The 16,955-nt window shown below is 40.4% G+C and overlaps 1 protein-coding gene across 2 annotated transcripts in view; it reads right to left on the reverse strand.

Moving 5' to 3' along the window:
- Positions 1 to 4,252: 4,252 nt before the first annotated feature.
- The window catches only part of UBE4B (ubiquitination factor E4B), a 141,602-nt gene continuing 128,899 nt past the window's right edge, over positions 4,253 to 16,955 (reverse strand). For both annotated transcript variants that reach the window (XM_027843844.1, XM_027843842.1), the window contains 6 exons: positions 15,763 to 15,907; positions 11,949 to 12,083; positions 11,430 to 11,621; positions 6,343 to 6,517; positions 5,362 to 5,508; positions 4,253 to 4,985 (listed from right to left, as the gene is read on the reverse strand). In XM_027843844.1, coding sequence (XP_027699645.1) covers positions 4,924 to 4,985; positions 5,362 to 5,508; positions 6,343 to 6,517; positions 11,430 to 11,621; positions 11,949 to 12,083; positions 15,763 to 15,907 — 856 coding nt within the window. In that variant the 3' untranslated portion in view covers positions 4,253 to 4,923. The remainder of the gene's footprint in view (positions 4,986 to 5,361; positions 5,509 to 6,342; positions 6,518 to 11,429; positions 11,622 to 11,948; positions 12,084 to 15,762; positions 15,908 to 16,955) is intronic.

A 16,955-nucleotide genomic window follows, 5' to 3' on the forward strand; every position in this document is an offset into this window, starting at 1 on the left:
CGCAGACGGATGCTATAGTTTACATATTTTATCAGTCAATAAAGTCATTTTAATTTGGCCAGCAGGTTCACCAGAGCTAACAGGGTAATGTCAATGGCATGTGATTATTGTGCATGTGAATAGAATTACGTCTTATCTTTCCAAATCAGAAGGGGCAGGTCTATGTCACCAAATACCTCAATACTGACACGGAAGCATGCTATCTTATGCTTCAAATCCAAAGGTAATACACTTTGAAATAAAAGATAAAGAGTTAAGCAGTATTTCCAACAGAGATTTTTAAGTCAAGGCAAACAAGATGCCTGGTCTGACGTCTCCAGGTCATCTCTAATCTGCTGATCTCCAGAGTACACCTCCAATCTGCTTCTATAATTTTCCTGCTTATTTAATCAACTAACCTCCTTTTGGACAGTCTACCTTTAAAATCTAGCAATGATTCTGCTCAAAAGATTAAAAATAACCAGTAGATTTAGTAAAACAGCAGCAATGTACCTCAAAAATTAAATTTTTCTATCTAACAATTTTATTTTCAGTTCTGAATTCTTTCCTTGAGTCCTCCCTCTCTCCTGCCCATTGAGAAGGCAAGGAAAACAAAACTCCTTACAAATATGTATAGTCATGCAAAACATTCTTGCATTAGCTATGTCCAAAAATAGAAAAAAGAGAAGAAAATACACTTTAATCTGCACTCTGAGTCCTTGAGTTTCGCTTTTGGAGGTGGGGAGCATGTTTCATTGTGAGACCTTTGGAACTGTGGTTTGTCATTGTGTTGGTCAGAGCTCCTAAAGTCTTTCAAAGTTGTTTATCTTTACAACACTGCTGTTATTGGATACATTGTTCTTCCGGTTCTGCTCACTTTCACTTTGCAACAGTTCATATTCACATATCACTTCACATCAAAAGTCTTCCCAGGTTTCCCTGAAACCATCTCATTCATCATTTCTTACAGCACAACAGTATTCCATCACATTTACATATCACAACTCGTGCAGGCATTCCCCAATTGATGAATATTCCCTCAGTTTCCAATTCTTTGCCACCACAAGAGCTGCCATAAAGATTTTTATATTTATGGATCTCCCTCCCCCCACCCCATCCTATCACTAATCTCTTTGGGATTTAGACACAGTATTACCAGTATTGCTGGGTCAAAGGGTACGCAGAGTTTAACAGCTTTTTGGGCATCATTCCAAATTGTTCTCCAGAAGGGCTGGACCATTTCACAGCTCCATCAACAGTGCATTAGTGTACCTGTTTTCCCACCATCCCTCCCGCATCTATGATTTTCCTTTTTTTGTCATCTTAGCCAATCTGATGAGTATAAAATGGCACCTCAGAATTGTTTTTATTTTTATTTCTCTAATTATTAGTGATTTAGAGAATTGTCATATGGCCATATACCTTTAAAGTTAAAAGCAAAAAAGCATTAACCCTAGAAGCAATGTAAGTAGGAATTCAACTCCTTGTGTCTTTTAATCTAACAATCACCGATGTAGCCTCTACCATGTAAAAGGTACTGGGGGAATGTAGATAATTCCTGCCCTCAATAAGCTTACATTTTTTTGTGGGGGACACATCAAAGATACAGATTTAATATAAGACAACATAAAGATTGATGAAGGACCAAGGACTGAGGTGGTGGTGACCTGACTGAGGATCCAAAGATTTTGACAGATTAGAATGATGGGGATAAGTGTCAAGTATATGTTAGGTTTTTTTTCCCCTTTAAATCAACCACACAAGTAAATTATGGAGTTTAAAACATGGGTAAACAATTCACGCGAAAGAGATGTGAAAGGTTGAATGGACTATAAAGTCAAAACAAATCAAGAATGCGATGTGGCAACGAAAAAACCTAACACAATTTTAAGTCAGAGTCATGTTTTTAAAGAAGGAAGTGCTATAGTCTACTATATTCTGCCCTGGTGAGATCTCAATAGGGATACTAACTCATGGGAGCTGATGAAATCACAGATAATGACTGTAAAGGGACTAAAAAAGATGGCCCAAGATAAAGACCTCAGGTACACCTATGCACAGAAGGCAGGACAAGGATAATGACCCACTAAAGGAAATGGAGGACCAGTTGGCTAAGGAGGAAGAAAACAACAGGACAGAGTAGAGTCACAAAACCCAGGGAAGAGAGTGTCTCGAATCGGGCAACGAATAGCTTGGTAAAGCTTAAAACCCTGTATCAATATGGGTTTTCATTCGAGTTTGGGGAGGCAGGGGGAAGAAGCAGCCTAAAGGTTCAGGAATGAGCTTGACAGAAAGCCAAGCTTCCCCCATTGTTGTAAGTGGTACTACACTTCAAGGCATCTGTGATCTTTGATGTGGCTATAATCTCCACCAGAATGCAGATCCTGTGGGTATAGTCCACGGTCTCCTCTAAGTTCTCAAGGGGGGCTTGATTTAACATGGTGGAGGCCTTCTAGTTATCCTCACACGGTGTGAGTCCCCATGCAGCACTCAGACTTGAGTGTGATCTCTTGCTCCCATTACATGACTAGGCCACATTTTTCTCACACAGCTCCTAGAAGATATCCTCTATGCCGTTTCTGGCTATATGGTGGCGCCTATGTACATCTACCATACATCTCTCCATTTCCCTTTGGGTCATCCACCATTTTGATAACTGAAAGGTTAAGGGTGTTCCATGAATCAGACAGCACCATCCAGAAAAGACTGGTGTTTTCAAAGTTAGGTTTGTTTCAGGAAAACAGTTTGGGATTGTTGAAACGACTGTGCCAAATCTCAAATGCAATACAGCCCACCCTCTCAATGCAGCTCACTGTTCATCGGTAGTATCGGTCCAGGATAACTGTACACAAGCTCAAAGGATTGTCCATCTAGATGCTTATCAGTTTGGATAACAGGCATTCTTCATCCCCTTGGTTTTCCGTCTGGATTATTAGACTAAACTCTTTTGAGTGGTGGTATACCTTGTTAGGAAGGCTTTGGAGTATTCCAGGACTTGATGCAGTTCAGTATAATGCCAACTGAAAAAAAAAAAATTGGAAGATTTCATCTATAGAGAATCCCTCTTCCAACTGAACGCTGTGTGGGACATCCTTCATGACGGCGGCAAATAACTTTGATGAACACATCTCCCTTGTTTTATGACTTGTCAGACAGAAATAATTGGAGGGTTGTTGAGGAAAATTCCTTCTACTGATGCACGTCACAGGGAATATGCAGCATTTTAACATGTACGTGGCAAACACCTTGGTGAGTCGTAAAGTCACATTTTGTTCTCCTGAATCAAAAAAACAAAACAGAACACAACACAGTGGGATCTTACATTTTCTTCACCTTTCAATCCGTTGTGGGACCGAGGCAATAATGAGAAGCAAATGTCAAATTATAACAGACAACAAATGAGAGCATACTAAATTCAGAAGCTCTCAACTGCACCAACAAAAGATAATTCACCACAGTCAAACGGACATGGCCCTCGTTCAGTTTCTTCACCCGCCCCTTTAGCCCCTCTGAAAGAAAAGAGGAGACTCTAGGAAGGTTCCTTGTGAATGTAGATCACCATTTATTGTAGTTCAAGAGTCAGGAATTGAACAGAGGACACTGTCAGTGGAGAAAAAAAACAGGAAAAGAAAAACAAAATTTTTTAAACAGGCTTAATTTCTTTAAAACACTTCGTGGTTTCAAAATCCTTTTTTTCCCCCCAAAGGAAATTCAAGAATTCAAGTATTGTATGCAGGGGCAGTAATACAAAATCTTCTTGCATGTGTTGCTGTTTAGAAAAACACGCTTTTAACATTTCCCACACTCTTTCTGCTTTGGTAAGGCCAAGTCATGGACAGAAACTAGTTTTCAACATAAAAATGACCCCTGCTCCCAAACTCGCAAATTCAAGAGTTAGGGAACTTATTTACCCTCCTGGAGGTAAATAGGAAAGGTTTAGAACTGTCCCTTAGCATAGTACATCACCAGTTTTAAAATTAAAAAACAAAAAAACCAAACCAAAACAAAACAAAACAAAACAAAACAAAAAAACAAACAAAAAAAAAAAACAAGAAAACCAACAAAACAAAAAAAAACAAACCCCAACAACATGTCATTTAAGTCCTGATATACTCAAACACTTCCTTTTCTGCAGCTGTTTTCTTAGATTCCTATTTCAGGGCTTATTAAAGACCAGAGCAACAAGGTTCTCTTTATTTAGTTCACGATAAAAAAAATTTTTAGAAGGGACATTTCAAAAGAAAAAAAATCCAAATCCTGAAAATATTTTGCCCTTTTTTAAAATCATGTGTCACCTAACACCAATTAAAAAAACAAACAAACCCAAATATGTGAATATGATATAAAAATACGATCCCAGGATTAACACTTTGTTGCAGGCACAGTTATTTCATAGAATATATGTGTTTAGAGGGCCAGGGGAAATAGGAGTTTATTTTCTCATTTTTTTTTTTTTTTTTTTGCATCACTTAAAAAAAAAGGAAAAAAACCAAACAGCAGTGCAAGAGGGGGCAGGGAAAAGGAGAAAATAAGATTCTTTAGCAGCAAAATGTCCAAAGTTCTAATCACAATCAAATCAACGGATATCTGTTTGTAAAAAATAAAGTTGAAGGGATGCTGCCCAGATCCATTCGTCATTGCTAAAATGTTACAGCTGCAAAAACCCCAATTGTGACACTGAAGGACATGTTCTGCAACACGAGCAACCTCCTAGTATGTCCCTCAAGCTATTGACCATCTTTATCACTTAAATATATGTACAAGAGTTAGGCGTTTCCTCTCACTGATGTCCTTCCAGCTCTCTGCTGTAAGTCACTGCTGGTGGGTCCTCTGCATCCTCTGCCACCTCCATCCTTCAATGATTAACCAGTACCACTGCTGCCAAGGCTGCTCCTGCTTGCCTCAAGAGGCCTGGCTATTTCAGGCTGGGGGAAGCAGGGCAACCTAATGATCAGTGTTCTGTTTCTCTCTCATCCAGGCTTGGATTTGTTCTTTCAATTCTGGCACTAAAGAAAAAAAAAGTAAATAAGGATTAATGCTCCAAACAAGAGGATTTCTTCTCCTGAGAAATTATACCTAGAGGCCTCCAAAACTGGGAAGAAAAAGTCATTCTTTTGATAGACTGTGTGGTGAAAGTACTAGGGAGGAAAAAACAGGGCTAGGAAGGGGAGAAGAAAGAGGCATTATGTGGCAAAGAACAAGGGGAATTTTTATGTCTGAGACCAGGCACTGCAGGGTTTGTGGAGCTGGTAGATTTTAATTAATTTCTATTACAGAGGGGAATGTTATCATGATCTTCTGTAAGTCAACAGGTAGGAGAAGCTTGGCACGTTCTGCCCTGGTACTGGCTCTCCCCACTAAAGTGCTCGGTGAATTAAGTACCTGGCTCCAGCATGCTCTCCGTCAGCATCTGTCGATTGAAGGGATCAGTGGGTGAATTCAGCAGGTGCCGAAGAATGATCGAGCGGTCCATGATGGTGCCAGAGGGCAACCTCACAGGGTCAGTCATTAGGGTGTCCATTAACGGGTCTGAAAAGATAATGATATCGCCATTAAAAGCCTGCACCTAGCAGTACAGGGCACAAACAAGGCAAAGATTCTTTCCCAGATACTGGAAAAAAGAAACTTCAGAAGGAAACCAATTTAAATTTAAGTTTCTGTAATTCATCCAGTTTTGCATGAAGAAAAGAACTGGTTCAGATCATATGCTTTGCTCTTTGGTGAAGAAAACTAATCTTTCGACAGCTGCTGCTGAGAAGAAGGGAATATAATGTCACACTCTCAAAGGCTTGCAATAAAGATGATGGGAAAGGATCTTCCCCATAGGAATTCTCAAAAATTTTCTTTTTAAAAGAGCAATTCTAATTTGTAAAAGGGCTATTTGGTTAGTCTTAAAGAGAATGGATTAAACAGGTCTTCTCCAGACCCAAAGGGTAAAAAACTAGGGAGAGGGGGTGAATGTTGAAAGAGGTCAGTTTAGAGTTGATGGAATGAACAACTCCCCAACAATTTGGGCTATTCCCAAATGGAAAGGCCTGATGCAGGATAGAGTGGGTCCCCCTTTCCCTGAAAGTCTCTAAGCAAAGGCTGAATGCTCATTTGTCAACAGATCATAGAAGGGTTTTGTTTCAGATGCAAGCAGGACTACAGGGCCACTGAGACCCCTTTCAACTGTGAGTCTGTGAAATAAGATAAGGAACTTACAATAAGACTAAGGGTAGAAGTAAGGAGAAAATACATTTAATGCTAGCGAAGCATTGCTTCAAAAAGAAATCACTGCAATTTAAAAAAATCATAAAAATTTTTAAAAGTCCCAACACCTCTATCACAAATAATTCCGCTTTCATAGGAAACATAGCTTGCCTCTGAATTCATCGGGAGCATCACTGTAATCAATTTCAGCCCGGGCATTCTTGGCCACTATTTCCTCCACCTTCTCTGCCAGCAGCTTAAACTTCTCTATTGCTATTGTGGACTTTATCCCTGCTTTGCGCATCTTCAAAATCACCTCTTCAAACAGCTCCTTGCTATATGATCTCTGAAAAGGAGAAGTTTCCACGTAAGAGATAAAGCAGATTCAATCCAACACAGACAACCAGATTCAGGAAGTATTCATAGAAAGAAATGTTCAGATGCTGGAAGGGGCCATTCTCAATCAATTCCTATTTCAGTGTTTTAGCTTATGTAGTTTCCCTGGATTTGGAAGGCTCAGGTCAGGTCAGGTAGATGGACTGGCTGCGGGAAATAATGGTTTTTACCTCCACAACAAATAGCAAAGTGAAAGAAATCTGCACATCAAAACCCATTAACTGCTTCTTTGTTTTTGATAATTGCTCTAATTTAATCACATAAAATTCAGGCCATAATTTACCGACATGGATACAGGCTACAAGAATGAAAGTACTGAATCTAGGAATCTCAAAGGCCAGGGCAGCCCTGCCCTAGAAGTACTTCAGCTGACATCTAGCCAGGCAATGTCACTGAGACATTCAGAATGGCTTTAGACCAAAAGCTGTATTCAATGGCTAACAGGCAAGAGTGGCTGCACCAGGCAGAGATGAACTAATCTCTGTGACAACTAACTTGTTTATTCCTGTGACACCCCCCTTATCGTGGAAAGGGGGAGGCATACATCTGTTTCTCCCCTTGGGAGCTGAATATCTTGCTGCAAAAATTAGCAAGCATGCAGTAGGAAGAATGTTGGGAAGCAGCCAGTTTGCTACAGCAAACTGCAGGAAGCCAGATCCACTCAGAAAATTCTGCAGTCCCCATAGGCAGCATAAATCAATTTTTAAAAAGCATTTTCTCTTTTATTTCCTGACCAAAAAATAAAATACAAAGGGCACAAGTTAGGCTACAGTGGATATTCTCAAGAAAAAGCAGCCTCTGCTTAGCTTTAGGGTTGTGCCATTCAACTTGGCAGTGTATAAGTCTCGCTTGCATGTTCTCTAGTTTAGAAGTTTTCCTTTGAAAAACCTAATATTGCACACTTCCTTGTTATGCCACTTGATAAAAATGTAACCAAAATCCTTGCATAGGTTTAAAGTGAAAAAAGCTCAGGAGAGAAATTCTTACTAAGTACTTTTGGAAAAACAATCAAAATTCAGAAGCTTTTAGCTTTGAGCTCAAGAAATCGTTGGTTTATTGAACTGTGGAGTTCCATTATTTCTGATTCTCCCCTGTCTAGTCATTCATTGATCTATTTCTCTATTTTTAAAATCAATATCAAATGTTTTTGAGGACCACTTCTTCATAAGACACTTGGAAGAGTGGAAGTGCCATCTCCCCATTCTGACCTTTTCCATTATTTCCTGTGATATTCTAGATAATCAGTTCCTTCACAGGAATTTAAAACTGAATTGAGTACTGTAAAGTATTCCATCGATGGTTTGACTGGTGTAGTAATTAAAGTTATAAATTAATTATAAGGGAGCTGAAAAGAGTCTTGCATCTGGGGTGAGAAATTCTGCTTGGAAATCCTCGTCCTGCAATTTAAAAGTTGTGTGAGCCTGGTCATTTCCTTTCCACTCCTGTGGTTTCAGCTTCTCTACTTGTATGTTCCATATCTTGAATACAGAGCCTTATGGAAAGACTTAGATGAGCCAATACAAAGCTAAACTAAGCATAGCCAAGAAACAATATAAACAATGACTACAACAATGTAAAAGGAAAAAACCACAAAACAATCAACAATAAATGTTGCAAAATCATCCCTCCCTACCTAAAGAGATGAGAAGACACTTCCCTGCATTCCTACTGGTGGGTAGGGGCTTCAACCCAACAACAGTGATTTATCCACAAGATGTAGTGTCAAAGTATCTTACAGGAAATGGGATCTCTACCTCTACCCAATAACTCTCACACACACAACCCCTCCTCCCACAGAAGCCCCTCTTTGCAACAAGAAGTGGCATCAAGCAAAACAAATCAGCACATGAGCCACGTTTGAAAACCTAAGTCTCATTCTGCGTCTCTGGTCAAGCATCTCTCTGTCAGGAGGCATCTTCACCAATGACTTTTTTAAAGTCACAAGTGATCACTGCTTCGATTTGGGTTCTGAAGTCTTTCAAAGTTGTTTTTCTTTATGATATTTCTTCATGCTTACTGTGTAAACTCTTGTTTTTCTGTTCCATTCCATCCTGCATCAGTTCAGACAAGTCTCAAGTTTTTCAATCTGTTATGTGTGTTATATATTTTCAATTTGTTATCATTTCTTAGAGCACAATGATATTTGATTACATTTATTACAATTTTTTCAGTTATTCCCCGAATGACTGACAATTTCTTTGTTTCTAAGTTCTTTGCCACAATGAAAACTGCTGTTCTAGTGAATAATAATAGCCAACAAACATTAAATGCCCACTATGTGCCATGCACTGTGCCAGACACTGGAGGTACACAAAAGGCCGAAGATAGTCTAGAGACAACACATAAAAAGAAACCAAAGAGGAGAGGGAAGGTTATAGGGGCAAGATGAAGTCCTGTAGCTGAGGCAGGAAATGACCTGAGGAGGTTTCAGAGTTGACTTTATCTTGCCGAATTGTGAGTTTCTGGAGATCATCTCAGTGGGAAATCATCAGTGTCCTCTTTAAATGGTAGAGGATTAAGGAGGAACTCTCCAGTGTGTTCAATTTTCTACCTCTCCAATAAGAGAGAAGGATAGGTCCCAAGGTCAGTGGTGCTGAGGGGATTCTAGTTTCAGAACTGTTTTCAGCAGAGTGGGAAAGAATGAGCTGAATTTTCTAGCTGCCCTCTTCAAACAGAGGGTCTGGAAGGTGCTCCCAGATAGCCATCCCCTACTCCTTCCAATTGAGTTTCATAGTGGATTTAATCGTGCAGACTGATGAGTTTCTAGAGATAATGAAATCCAAGAAGTCAGGCAGGTGGGAAGTGTTTTAAATATTTTTGTATGTAAGGGTACTTTCCCTCTGCCTTTGATTTTCTTGGAGTTTATGCATAGCAGAGTTATCACTGAGTAAAGAACATGTACAGTTCAGTGCCCTTTTGGGACACAGTTCTAAATGGCTCTACAGAATTAACAAATAAATTAAGAGTTCCACCAACGGCACATTAGTATGTCTGTCCTCTCCCAACTCCTTCTACCACGGTCATTTTCTACTCGTGCCATCTTTGCCAATCTGAATGGAACCTGAGAATTGTTGTAGTTTACATTTCCCTTATTTACAATGTAAATAAATAATTTACATTTCGCTGTCATTTCAAGAAATAAGCTCCTACTATGTGCCAGACACTGTGCTAAGCACCAGGGATACAATTATTAAAGACATCCCTGCCCTCAAGGAGCTTACAATCAAATGGAAGGAGGGGGAAGGACAGGCACTCAGGAGGGGGTGCAGGGGTGGACAGGAATTAGGTGGGAAGGGAGGACCACGTGAAGTTGTGGAGTTGTAACCAGGCAGGGCAGCACATGCAGATGGTGCCCAGTTTCTGCCATCTATAAAGGAAGGCACTGGGAGGAGATTGATACTCCACCCTTCAGTCAGAGGGAAAAACAGCATGGTGATGTAACTGGGAGTGATGAGCTTAACCTGAGAGTGGCAACTTGTTCTGTGGAGTTGAAACACCAGGCAGGGCAGCAGATGCAGAGTAGAATGAGCTGGAGCATTTTTTCATATATTTGTTGACAACCCGTGTTTCTTCATTGGAAACTCAGCCGCTCATATGAATCACTGGCTTTTCTATATGAGTCTGACTTGCTTTTGATGATTTTTTTCATTTCCATTGTAGTCACTGAATATATCATTCCCTTGATCCATTTCCCCGCCCCCCTGCTTGTGTTCACACAAATCTCCCTAAGTTTCTCTGAATTATTCACATCTATCATATCTGACTGCACAATAATGCTTGATTACATTCACATACTATAGGTTTTGCATTCTTTCCCCAAATGATAGACATACACTTTATGTCCAGTTCTTTAATTAACACAAAAGTACTGCTTTGAATATTTTGGTATACATTGGACATTGATTCTATCTGATTTCCTCAGTATGTAAGCCCAGGGGCCAATTTGGGTCAACAGGTATGGACAGTTCCTGGGGTCTGTGACCTTTTAAAAAATATTTTTATTACTGCATTTCAACATAAGTAGTTTCTTTTGTAATCTTATGCCTTTAAAAACATTATTCTAAGTAAGGGTTTTGCAGGATCAGCAGATTTAACACACAAAAGATTCAGGCTCTCTGGGATTTTTGTTTCTAGACAGGATGGTCTATGAAGCCTCTGAGGTTGGTTAACTTGGAGATTGTGTCATTTTGTGAAGTAAAAAAGTACTACTTACAAACAGGTAATCTCTTTTCCATTGATGCAGATTAAAAAAAATGAAAATGTGGGGGTTGATGAAAATGATTGAAAAAAAAAAAGGAAGCTCAATGATAGGGTAAGAAGGAGACAAAAACTCTGCTTCAGTTTTTGGTAGAGATGGTATAAATGAATCCACATTCCACGTCTTTCTTCTATGGGGTCTTTGAGCTTCAACAACACAAAATCCCAATCTCTTCCAGTTGAATTTTTTTTTTTGTGAAAAAAGTGAAACAGTCTAACATATGCTAATTCACAGGGCTTTTCTCTCATTCCTTTACCAAAACAAGCAGTTCTAGGAAATAGTGAGGAGTTTCTCGCCATCCCAAAGGCTATAAACAGAAGCTATCTATTGTAGAATAGACTCTTTTTAAGGTATAGGATGGGCTAAATGACCTCTGACGTGCTTTCAAGTTCTAAGATTCTGTGACTCATCCCGTAACATACATGGGAATCAACCCATGAGCGTGTGTATATGTGACTCCCCATCACACTGATTCATATGGTGCCGTTCTGCCAACTGTCATTTTAAAAACCTGCTCCTCTCATTTTTAGGTGGAAAACCATAAGAAAAGAACAAGTGTAGTGAAGCACACAGGAAGAGCTGGGCTTCTGCCTCCAGTACTCACCTGGTCATCTGCAATGGCCTTAGCAAAGCGGGCACAGTCGAGCTGCAAGTAAATATCTGTCAATTGGTCCAAGAGCTTCTTTGGTTCAAACCCATATTTCTCAGGGTTTTCCACTTTCAGGTCACGGCACTTGGGGCCACAGAGTTGCTGAAGATTAAAATTCAGCATAGCAGCCAAGCGTGGTCCAAGTTCCTAGAGAACCAAAGTAATATAGAAACTCATGGCGCCGAGAGTAGTGAGACCAAAAAAAAAAAAAAAAAGTTCTGCATTTATGAAGGAGGAATAATATTAATCTTCAACTTTTACAGCAGCTGCACTCATTCCCCTCAATCTCTCTACTCTGCCCTCAAGCTGGAAAGAGACAAATCAATTTGTAATCCCCAATGACTATATGAATGCTAATGTTCAGAGAGAGGCGGAAGCCTACATTTCTAGGGCTTCCAACCACTAACATTAAATGGTGACTACAGAAAGAGCAGCCTGGGAAGTGAATACAGCAAACAAAGAATCTTTACTCACAGGTCTGAGGAAAGGCTTCTGGACTTGCTTGGTGAGAATATGAAACATATCCACTGTTTCTGTAGCTAGTGCAAGATATGAGCGAGACACACGCTCGTCCTGAGCGAGCTGAGACTGACGAGCCTGCTGCTGGTCCTAGGAACAGGCAACCAATGTCAAATAAAGTGTCAGCAACTGCCCTCTGTTACTCACCAAAACACCATGGAAATTCCAGAGGTAAATGAGGAGCCATTTCTACTCCAGAGAATTTTATCAGTTAATAAAAATGCCAAAAGTTTACTTTGACCATTTTGGAAGGAAATGTTTCTGTTACGATGTAGAATAAAAACAATATATAACTTTTCATTAATAACTTGGTTATGAAAATTCTTAGCTAGCCCCGTGAAAACAGGAACCAGGGATAGAGACCATTTGCCCCTATTCTACATGGGCTTACAATGATTTTTTAAAATTCTTATGTTTGCTTTCTATGGCTTTTCTCTTCCCTCCCCCCTTCCTCTCCCCTCCTTCCTCTCCCTCAGGCTGTCATTTTTTCATCTCATCTCATCAGCCTGACTCTAGTAGACTTCTTGCATTTTCTAAACTGGTCCTCCTGGTCTGCTGTTAGTGAAGTAACAGCTTTTGGGAATTGTACATAAAGAGTAAATGGGCCCTGACTGGGGACCTAAGGGGCTCTTTCTATGAATAACATATACGAATTTGACTGGGCACTCATCATAGTAAGGCAATCCTCCCAATTTCTCCCTATGGATTTCCTAGCTAACTCCTCCCCAGAAGTGATTGCAAACTGCTCCTCTCCTCTCCTCCCTTCTCTGTCAGCCGAGGTCTGCCTCATCCTTTATGAGGAAATGGAGGTGTGATTTGACATAAGCCACTTAAGTGTGTCCTCTCCAACACTCTCTCCCCTTCCTCCGGTCTGCCATACCAAGATGACCTTTCTCCTTGCCAAGGCCAGTCCCTCTAGAGGGTCCCTCACATCTTCTCCTTACAATCACCCCCTCCATCCCATCCTTAGCCCTTTCCTGGCTCCTAGCTCTAAACACACCTGAGTCTTTCTCCACCCTTAAATAGATTCACTTGACCCTTCTGACACCTTCCACTGTTACTCTAGAAAAGGTTGCCTATGCTTGGAAGGCTTCAAGTCCTCTCCTCCTGTTTCCTCTTCAGTCTTCTGCAGCCTGCCTTCCGACCTCACTCAGCTAAACTACCCTCTCCAGTTACCGGAGATCTCTTAATTGTTAAATTTCTTTAATCTGTCAAATGTCTTTTTTCAAGCCTTATCCTTCTGGATTTCTCTGCCACATCTGGGAGCTGCTGCTCTCTCTCTTCTCCCTCTACTCTCTGGGTTCTTAGGACCCTACTCTCTACTGGCTTTCCTACTAGGTTCCCTCCTTCTCCAAGTGCTTTGATGGTTCATTATTGAGACAGCTCCTTTAATGCTGGGTGTTTCCAAGGCTCTGTCCTGAGCCTCTCTATACTTTGTGTTCTGCTGACCTCATCAGCTCACATGTCTCTGAAGATGACTCCTACATCTATATATCCAGCCCCAGTTTCCTTTATAAACATCAATCCTGCATCATTAATTGCTAATTAGACATTTTGACCCAGATCAACTCTTGCCTGACCCACTGCAATTGTCTCCTGAGAGAGCTTTCTGCCTTCATTCTCCAGTCCACAGCTGCCCAAATCATTTTCCTTAAGCAAAGGTCTGATCTTCAGCAGCTTCTGATCTGAGAGAGGTCACAAAGCCAGAATGGCTCAGAGATGGGGCTCACCCCCAGCTCGGTTTCCACTGTGCTCTTCTGCCTCTCACTGCCTGCCAGAATCAAAATAATGAATCACACTTTTATGGGGCTTGAAAAGTTCACCAAGTCCTTCCTGCACAGCCATCAGGCAAGGAGTTAGATAACAAAATGATCATTGTTCCCATTTTACTAATGAAGAAAAGTCTCACTTTGACATCATGGAGGTCCCTCTCCTCCCATTCATGCAAGTTTAGAACAATAACTAAGAGACCGAACTGGGAGAGACAAAGAAATGCTGAAGGATGAAGTTTAGATGTATCAGTGTTGTATCTGACTAAAAGTGACATACAACTTATTTCTGATAGCCTTAACTTAGCAGAACCATTGTTTCTTCCAATCAGCACAAAGAACTAAATGCTGACTATATACATTCATTCATTCAACAAGGATTTACTGTGTACCCACTATGTGCAGGACTCTATTGTTACTGTTGACCAGGACACAAGAAAATGGCCCTGCCTTCACGGCATACACAATCTAAGATATTTATACAATCTATGTATAAATATCTTCAATGGTAATGTCATGTCTGTGTTAAGTGCTTGCCACAAAGGAAGGAGAGGCTGCTTCTGCACATGGGAATGATGAGGCAAGCTGCTGTGGAGGTACGTGGAGGCCCAGCATAGGAGCAAGGACTTGAAGGGTGGGTAGGATTTGGATAAGGGAAGGAGTGGGTGAGGGAATGATTGTTTGTTCCAACTGGAAAAAAAGGAGAAGGGCAGCTGCATTTTAAGGCAGCGAGGCTGAAAGTGTGCTGTATGCCTGGCAAGTTGTTCCCACGGGCTAGACAAGAGGTTCCTATAGAAAGCCGGTTGGAAATAAGGTTGGAATTACACTGAAGGCTCTGGAAAGTCAGACTGATGGGTTTCTACCAGGTTCCCCATGCCTGGTTTATAATGTAGTAACCCAGATGAAATGCGGAGCCACTGAAAGTTTTAGCCGAGAGAACAACATACTCAAAGGGGCATCTGGCAGAACTACCCAGAACAGCAGAAAGGTAAACTGATTAGAGACAGGGAGATGGGACCAGGCATGACCTAAGTGCATGAACCCTGGCAGTGGTCATGCTGAAAAAGGGGGACCCGTACAAAGGTAGAAAACACCCAGCTGCATCTCATTTCCCATATTATTCAAAAGGTACCAGTAAGTTGGAAGGAAAACATTCAAATAACAGCAACTAAATACTATGATCCCATCATGCCTGCAAAACTTTTACGGAACAAAACTTCTCTCCATTTGCCATAAACTCCCAGCCGTGAGCTACAATTTGGCTTTGTCACAGTAGAATTCTTTATCTTCATTTGGAGAAATCTTTACAGATGAAGATTTAGCAGATGTCCCCAGTTTCCCACCAAGAGGGGACTCCAATTTTGGACAACAGTCTTGATTCCATAGAGAAATCCAATTCCAAAGCAAGTTTTGATGTGGAATAATCCCCAAAGGCTTTGTGGGCACATTTGTTTGGATCGTTACATTAAATTCTACGACCTCAGTGACTTAACCAATCTATGTCAAAAGAAGCCTATGATGGTGGGAAGAGACAGATTCCCCTCATCAACAGGGCTTCTACATGGTATTGGGCAAAATAGAGGCCTTTTCCATTATTACCTTAATCTGAAACAAAGATCCATCCATTTTTGAATGACTACAACATTTTGAATATTTTAGACACATCGAGGCAAGCCAGAAAAAGCATCAAATTCCTCTCCAGCAAACAGAATCCAAGAGGTGTGCTCTTTACTTTCCTTCCCAAATATAAGTCAATATGGTCAAACAATAAATTTTTCTCCTAAAAAACTAACAGGCAGATAAAGTTTTCAGGATGCATCCTGAGAGATCTCAAAAGCCAAATCAGTCAATGCTCAGCTACACACCAAATCCATAACTGACTCAAACCAACAGGTGGTGACCTCCCAGCTGAAAAGGTGAGGGAAACCAATGCGTCATCTACAGAGAAGACCTTCGAGGTCACAGAGAGGCCACGGGGGCCTCTGGGTACACATCCTCACCCGGGGCAACAGGTCCCACTGTTCCTTGTTCTTCATCTCCTCTTGCACTTCATGGATCCGCTTCAAGGACTCCAGACTCTCATCCAACAAAAACGTCGTGTCATTTATCAGCATGTTTATGTACCGAACAAACTGCTTCCCAGAACTGGAAAAGCAAGCAAAATGCACACATGTTTACGTGTCACCCCCAAGAAGCAAAAAAAGCTCTGAGAAGGCAAAACGGACGTCCTCCAGAAGAGCAGGAGCTACTCCCTAGACAGTCAGTAATACTCCCTAGGACGTTATCATTCCTGGCACAAGCGAACTGAGTTATTCTTCACACAGTTCACAGATTAATTGTTTCACTGGATCTTTGTTTCTCCTTTTTTAAAATATGTAACTAACACATGACCCAAACTTCTTGTTGCACAATCAATACAGGCTCTAAGTTTGGGAAACATGGAAGCATATTAATACTCAACTGAGGCCCAAAAGGAAAAAATGTATGAGAAAACACTGATCATTATATAGAGGATAAAAGAAAACTACCAGCAAAGAAACTAACCAAAGTGATTAGGAACTTCAATGAAGTAATAAGACACAAAATTCACTTGCATCTCTATACAGTGCTAACAAAAACAAAATAAAATTCCATTTAAATAACTAAAAGAATGAATAAAATATCCACCATTAACCTTCTATTCTGAGATTATACAAGTACAAAATACACTTTACAGAAATAAAGGAAGTCTTAAATAACTGGAAACATTTACTCATGGTTTGGCCTGGCAATATAATGAAAACAACAGCTCTATTTATATTATTTTACAGATTTCGTGCTCCATCAAAGTGCCGATGCTTTATATAATTAGAAAATATAATTCATTTGAAGGAATAGAAAGTTAAGAATCTAAAGAATGTAATGACAAGAGCAGGAATGAAGGGGCCATTGGCATTACCAGATCTCTTAAGCTATGTCTTAATGCAGTATTCATCTAAACTATTTGGTACTTGTTAGAAAACAGAACAGTAGAACAAAGTTTATGAGCAGGACTTAAAGTGAGCATGGCACCAGCATGTTTAATGAATTCAAGCATACTAACTAGATTGAAGATTCCCTATTTAAGAAGAACACTGGGAAAAGTGGAAAGAAGTTGGGCAGTAGCTATCTTTTTTTTTTTTTTGACTAGGCAGTGGGGTTAAGTGACTTGCCC

The sequence above is a fragment of the Vombatus ursinus genome, unplaced genomic scaffold (genome assembly GCF_900497805.2).
Source record: "Vombatus ursinus unplaced genomic scaffold, bare-nosed wombat genome assembly UNPS02014932.1, whole genome shotgun sequence".
Taxonomy (NCBI): domain Eukaryota; kingdom Metazoa; phylum Chordata; class Mammalia; order Diprotodontia; family Vombatidae; genus Vombatus; species Vombatus ursinus.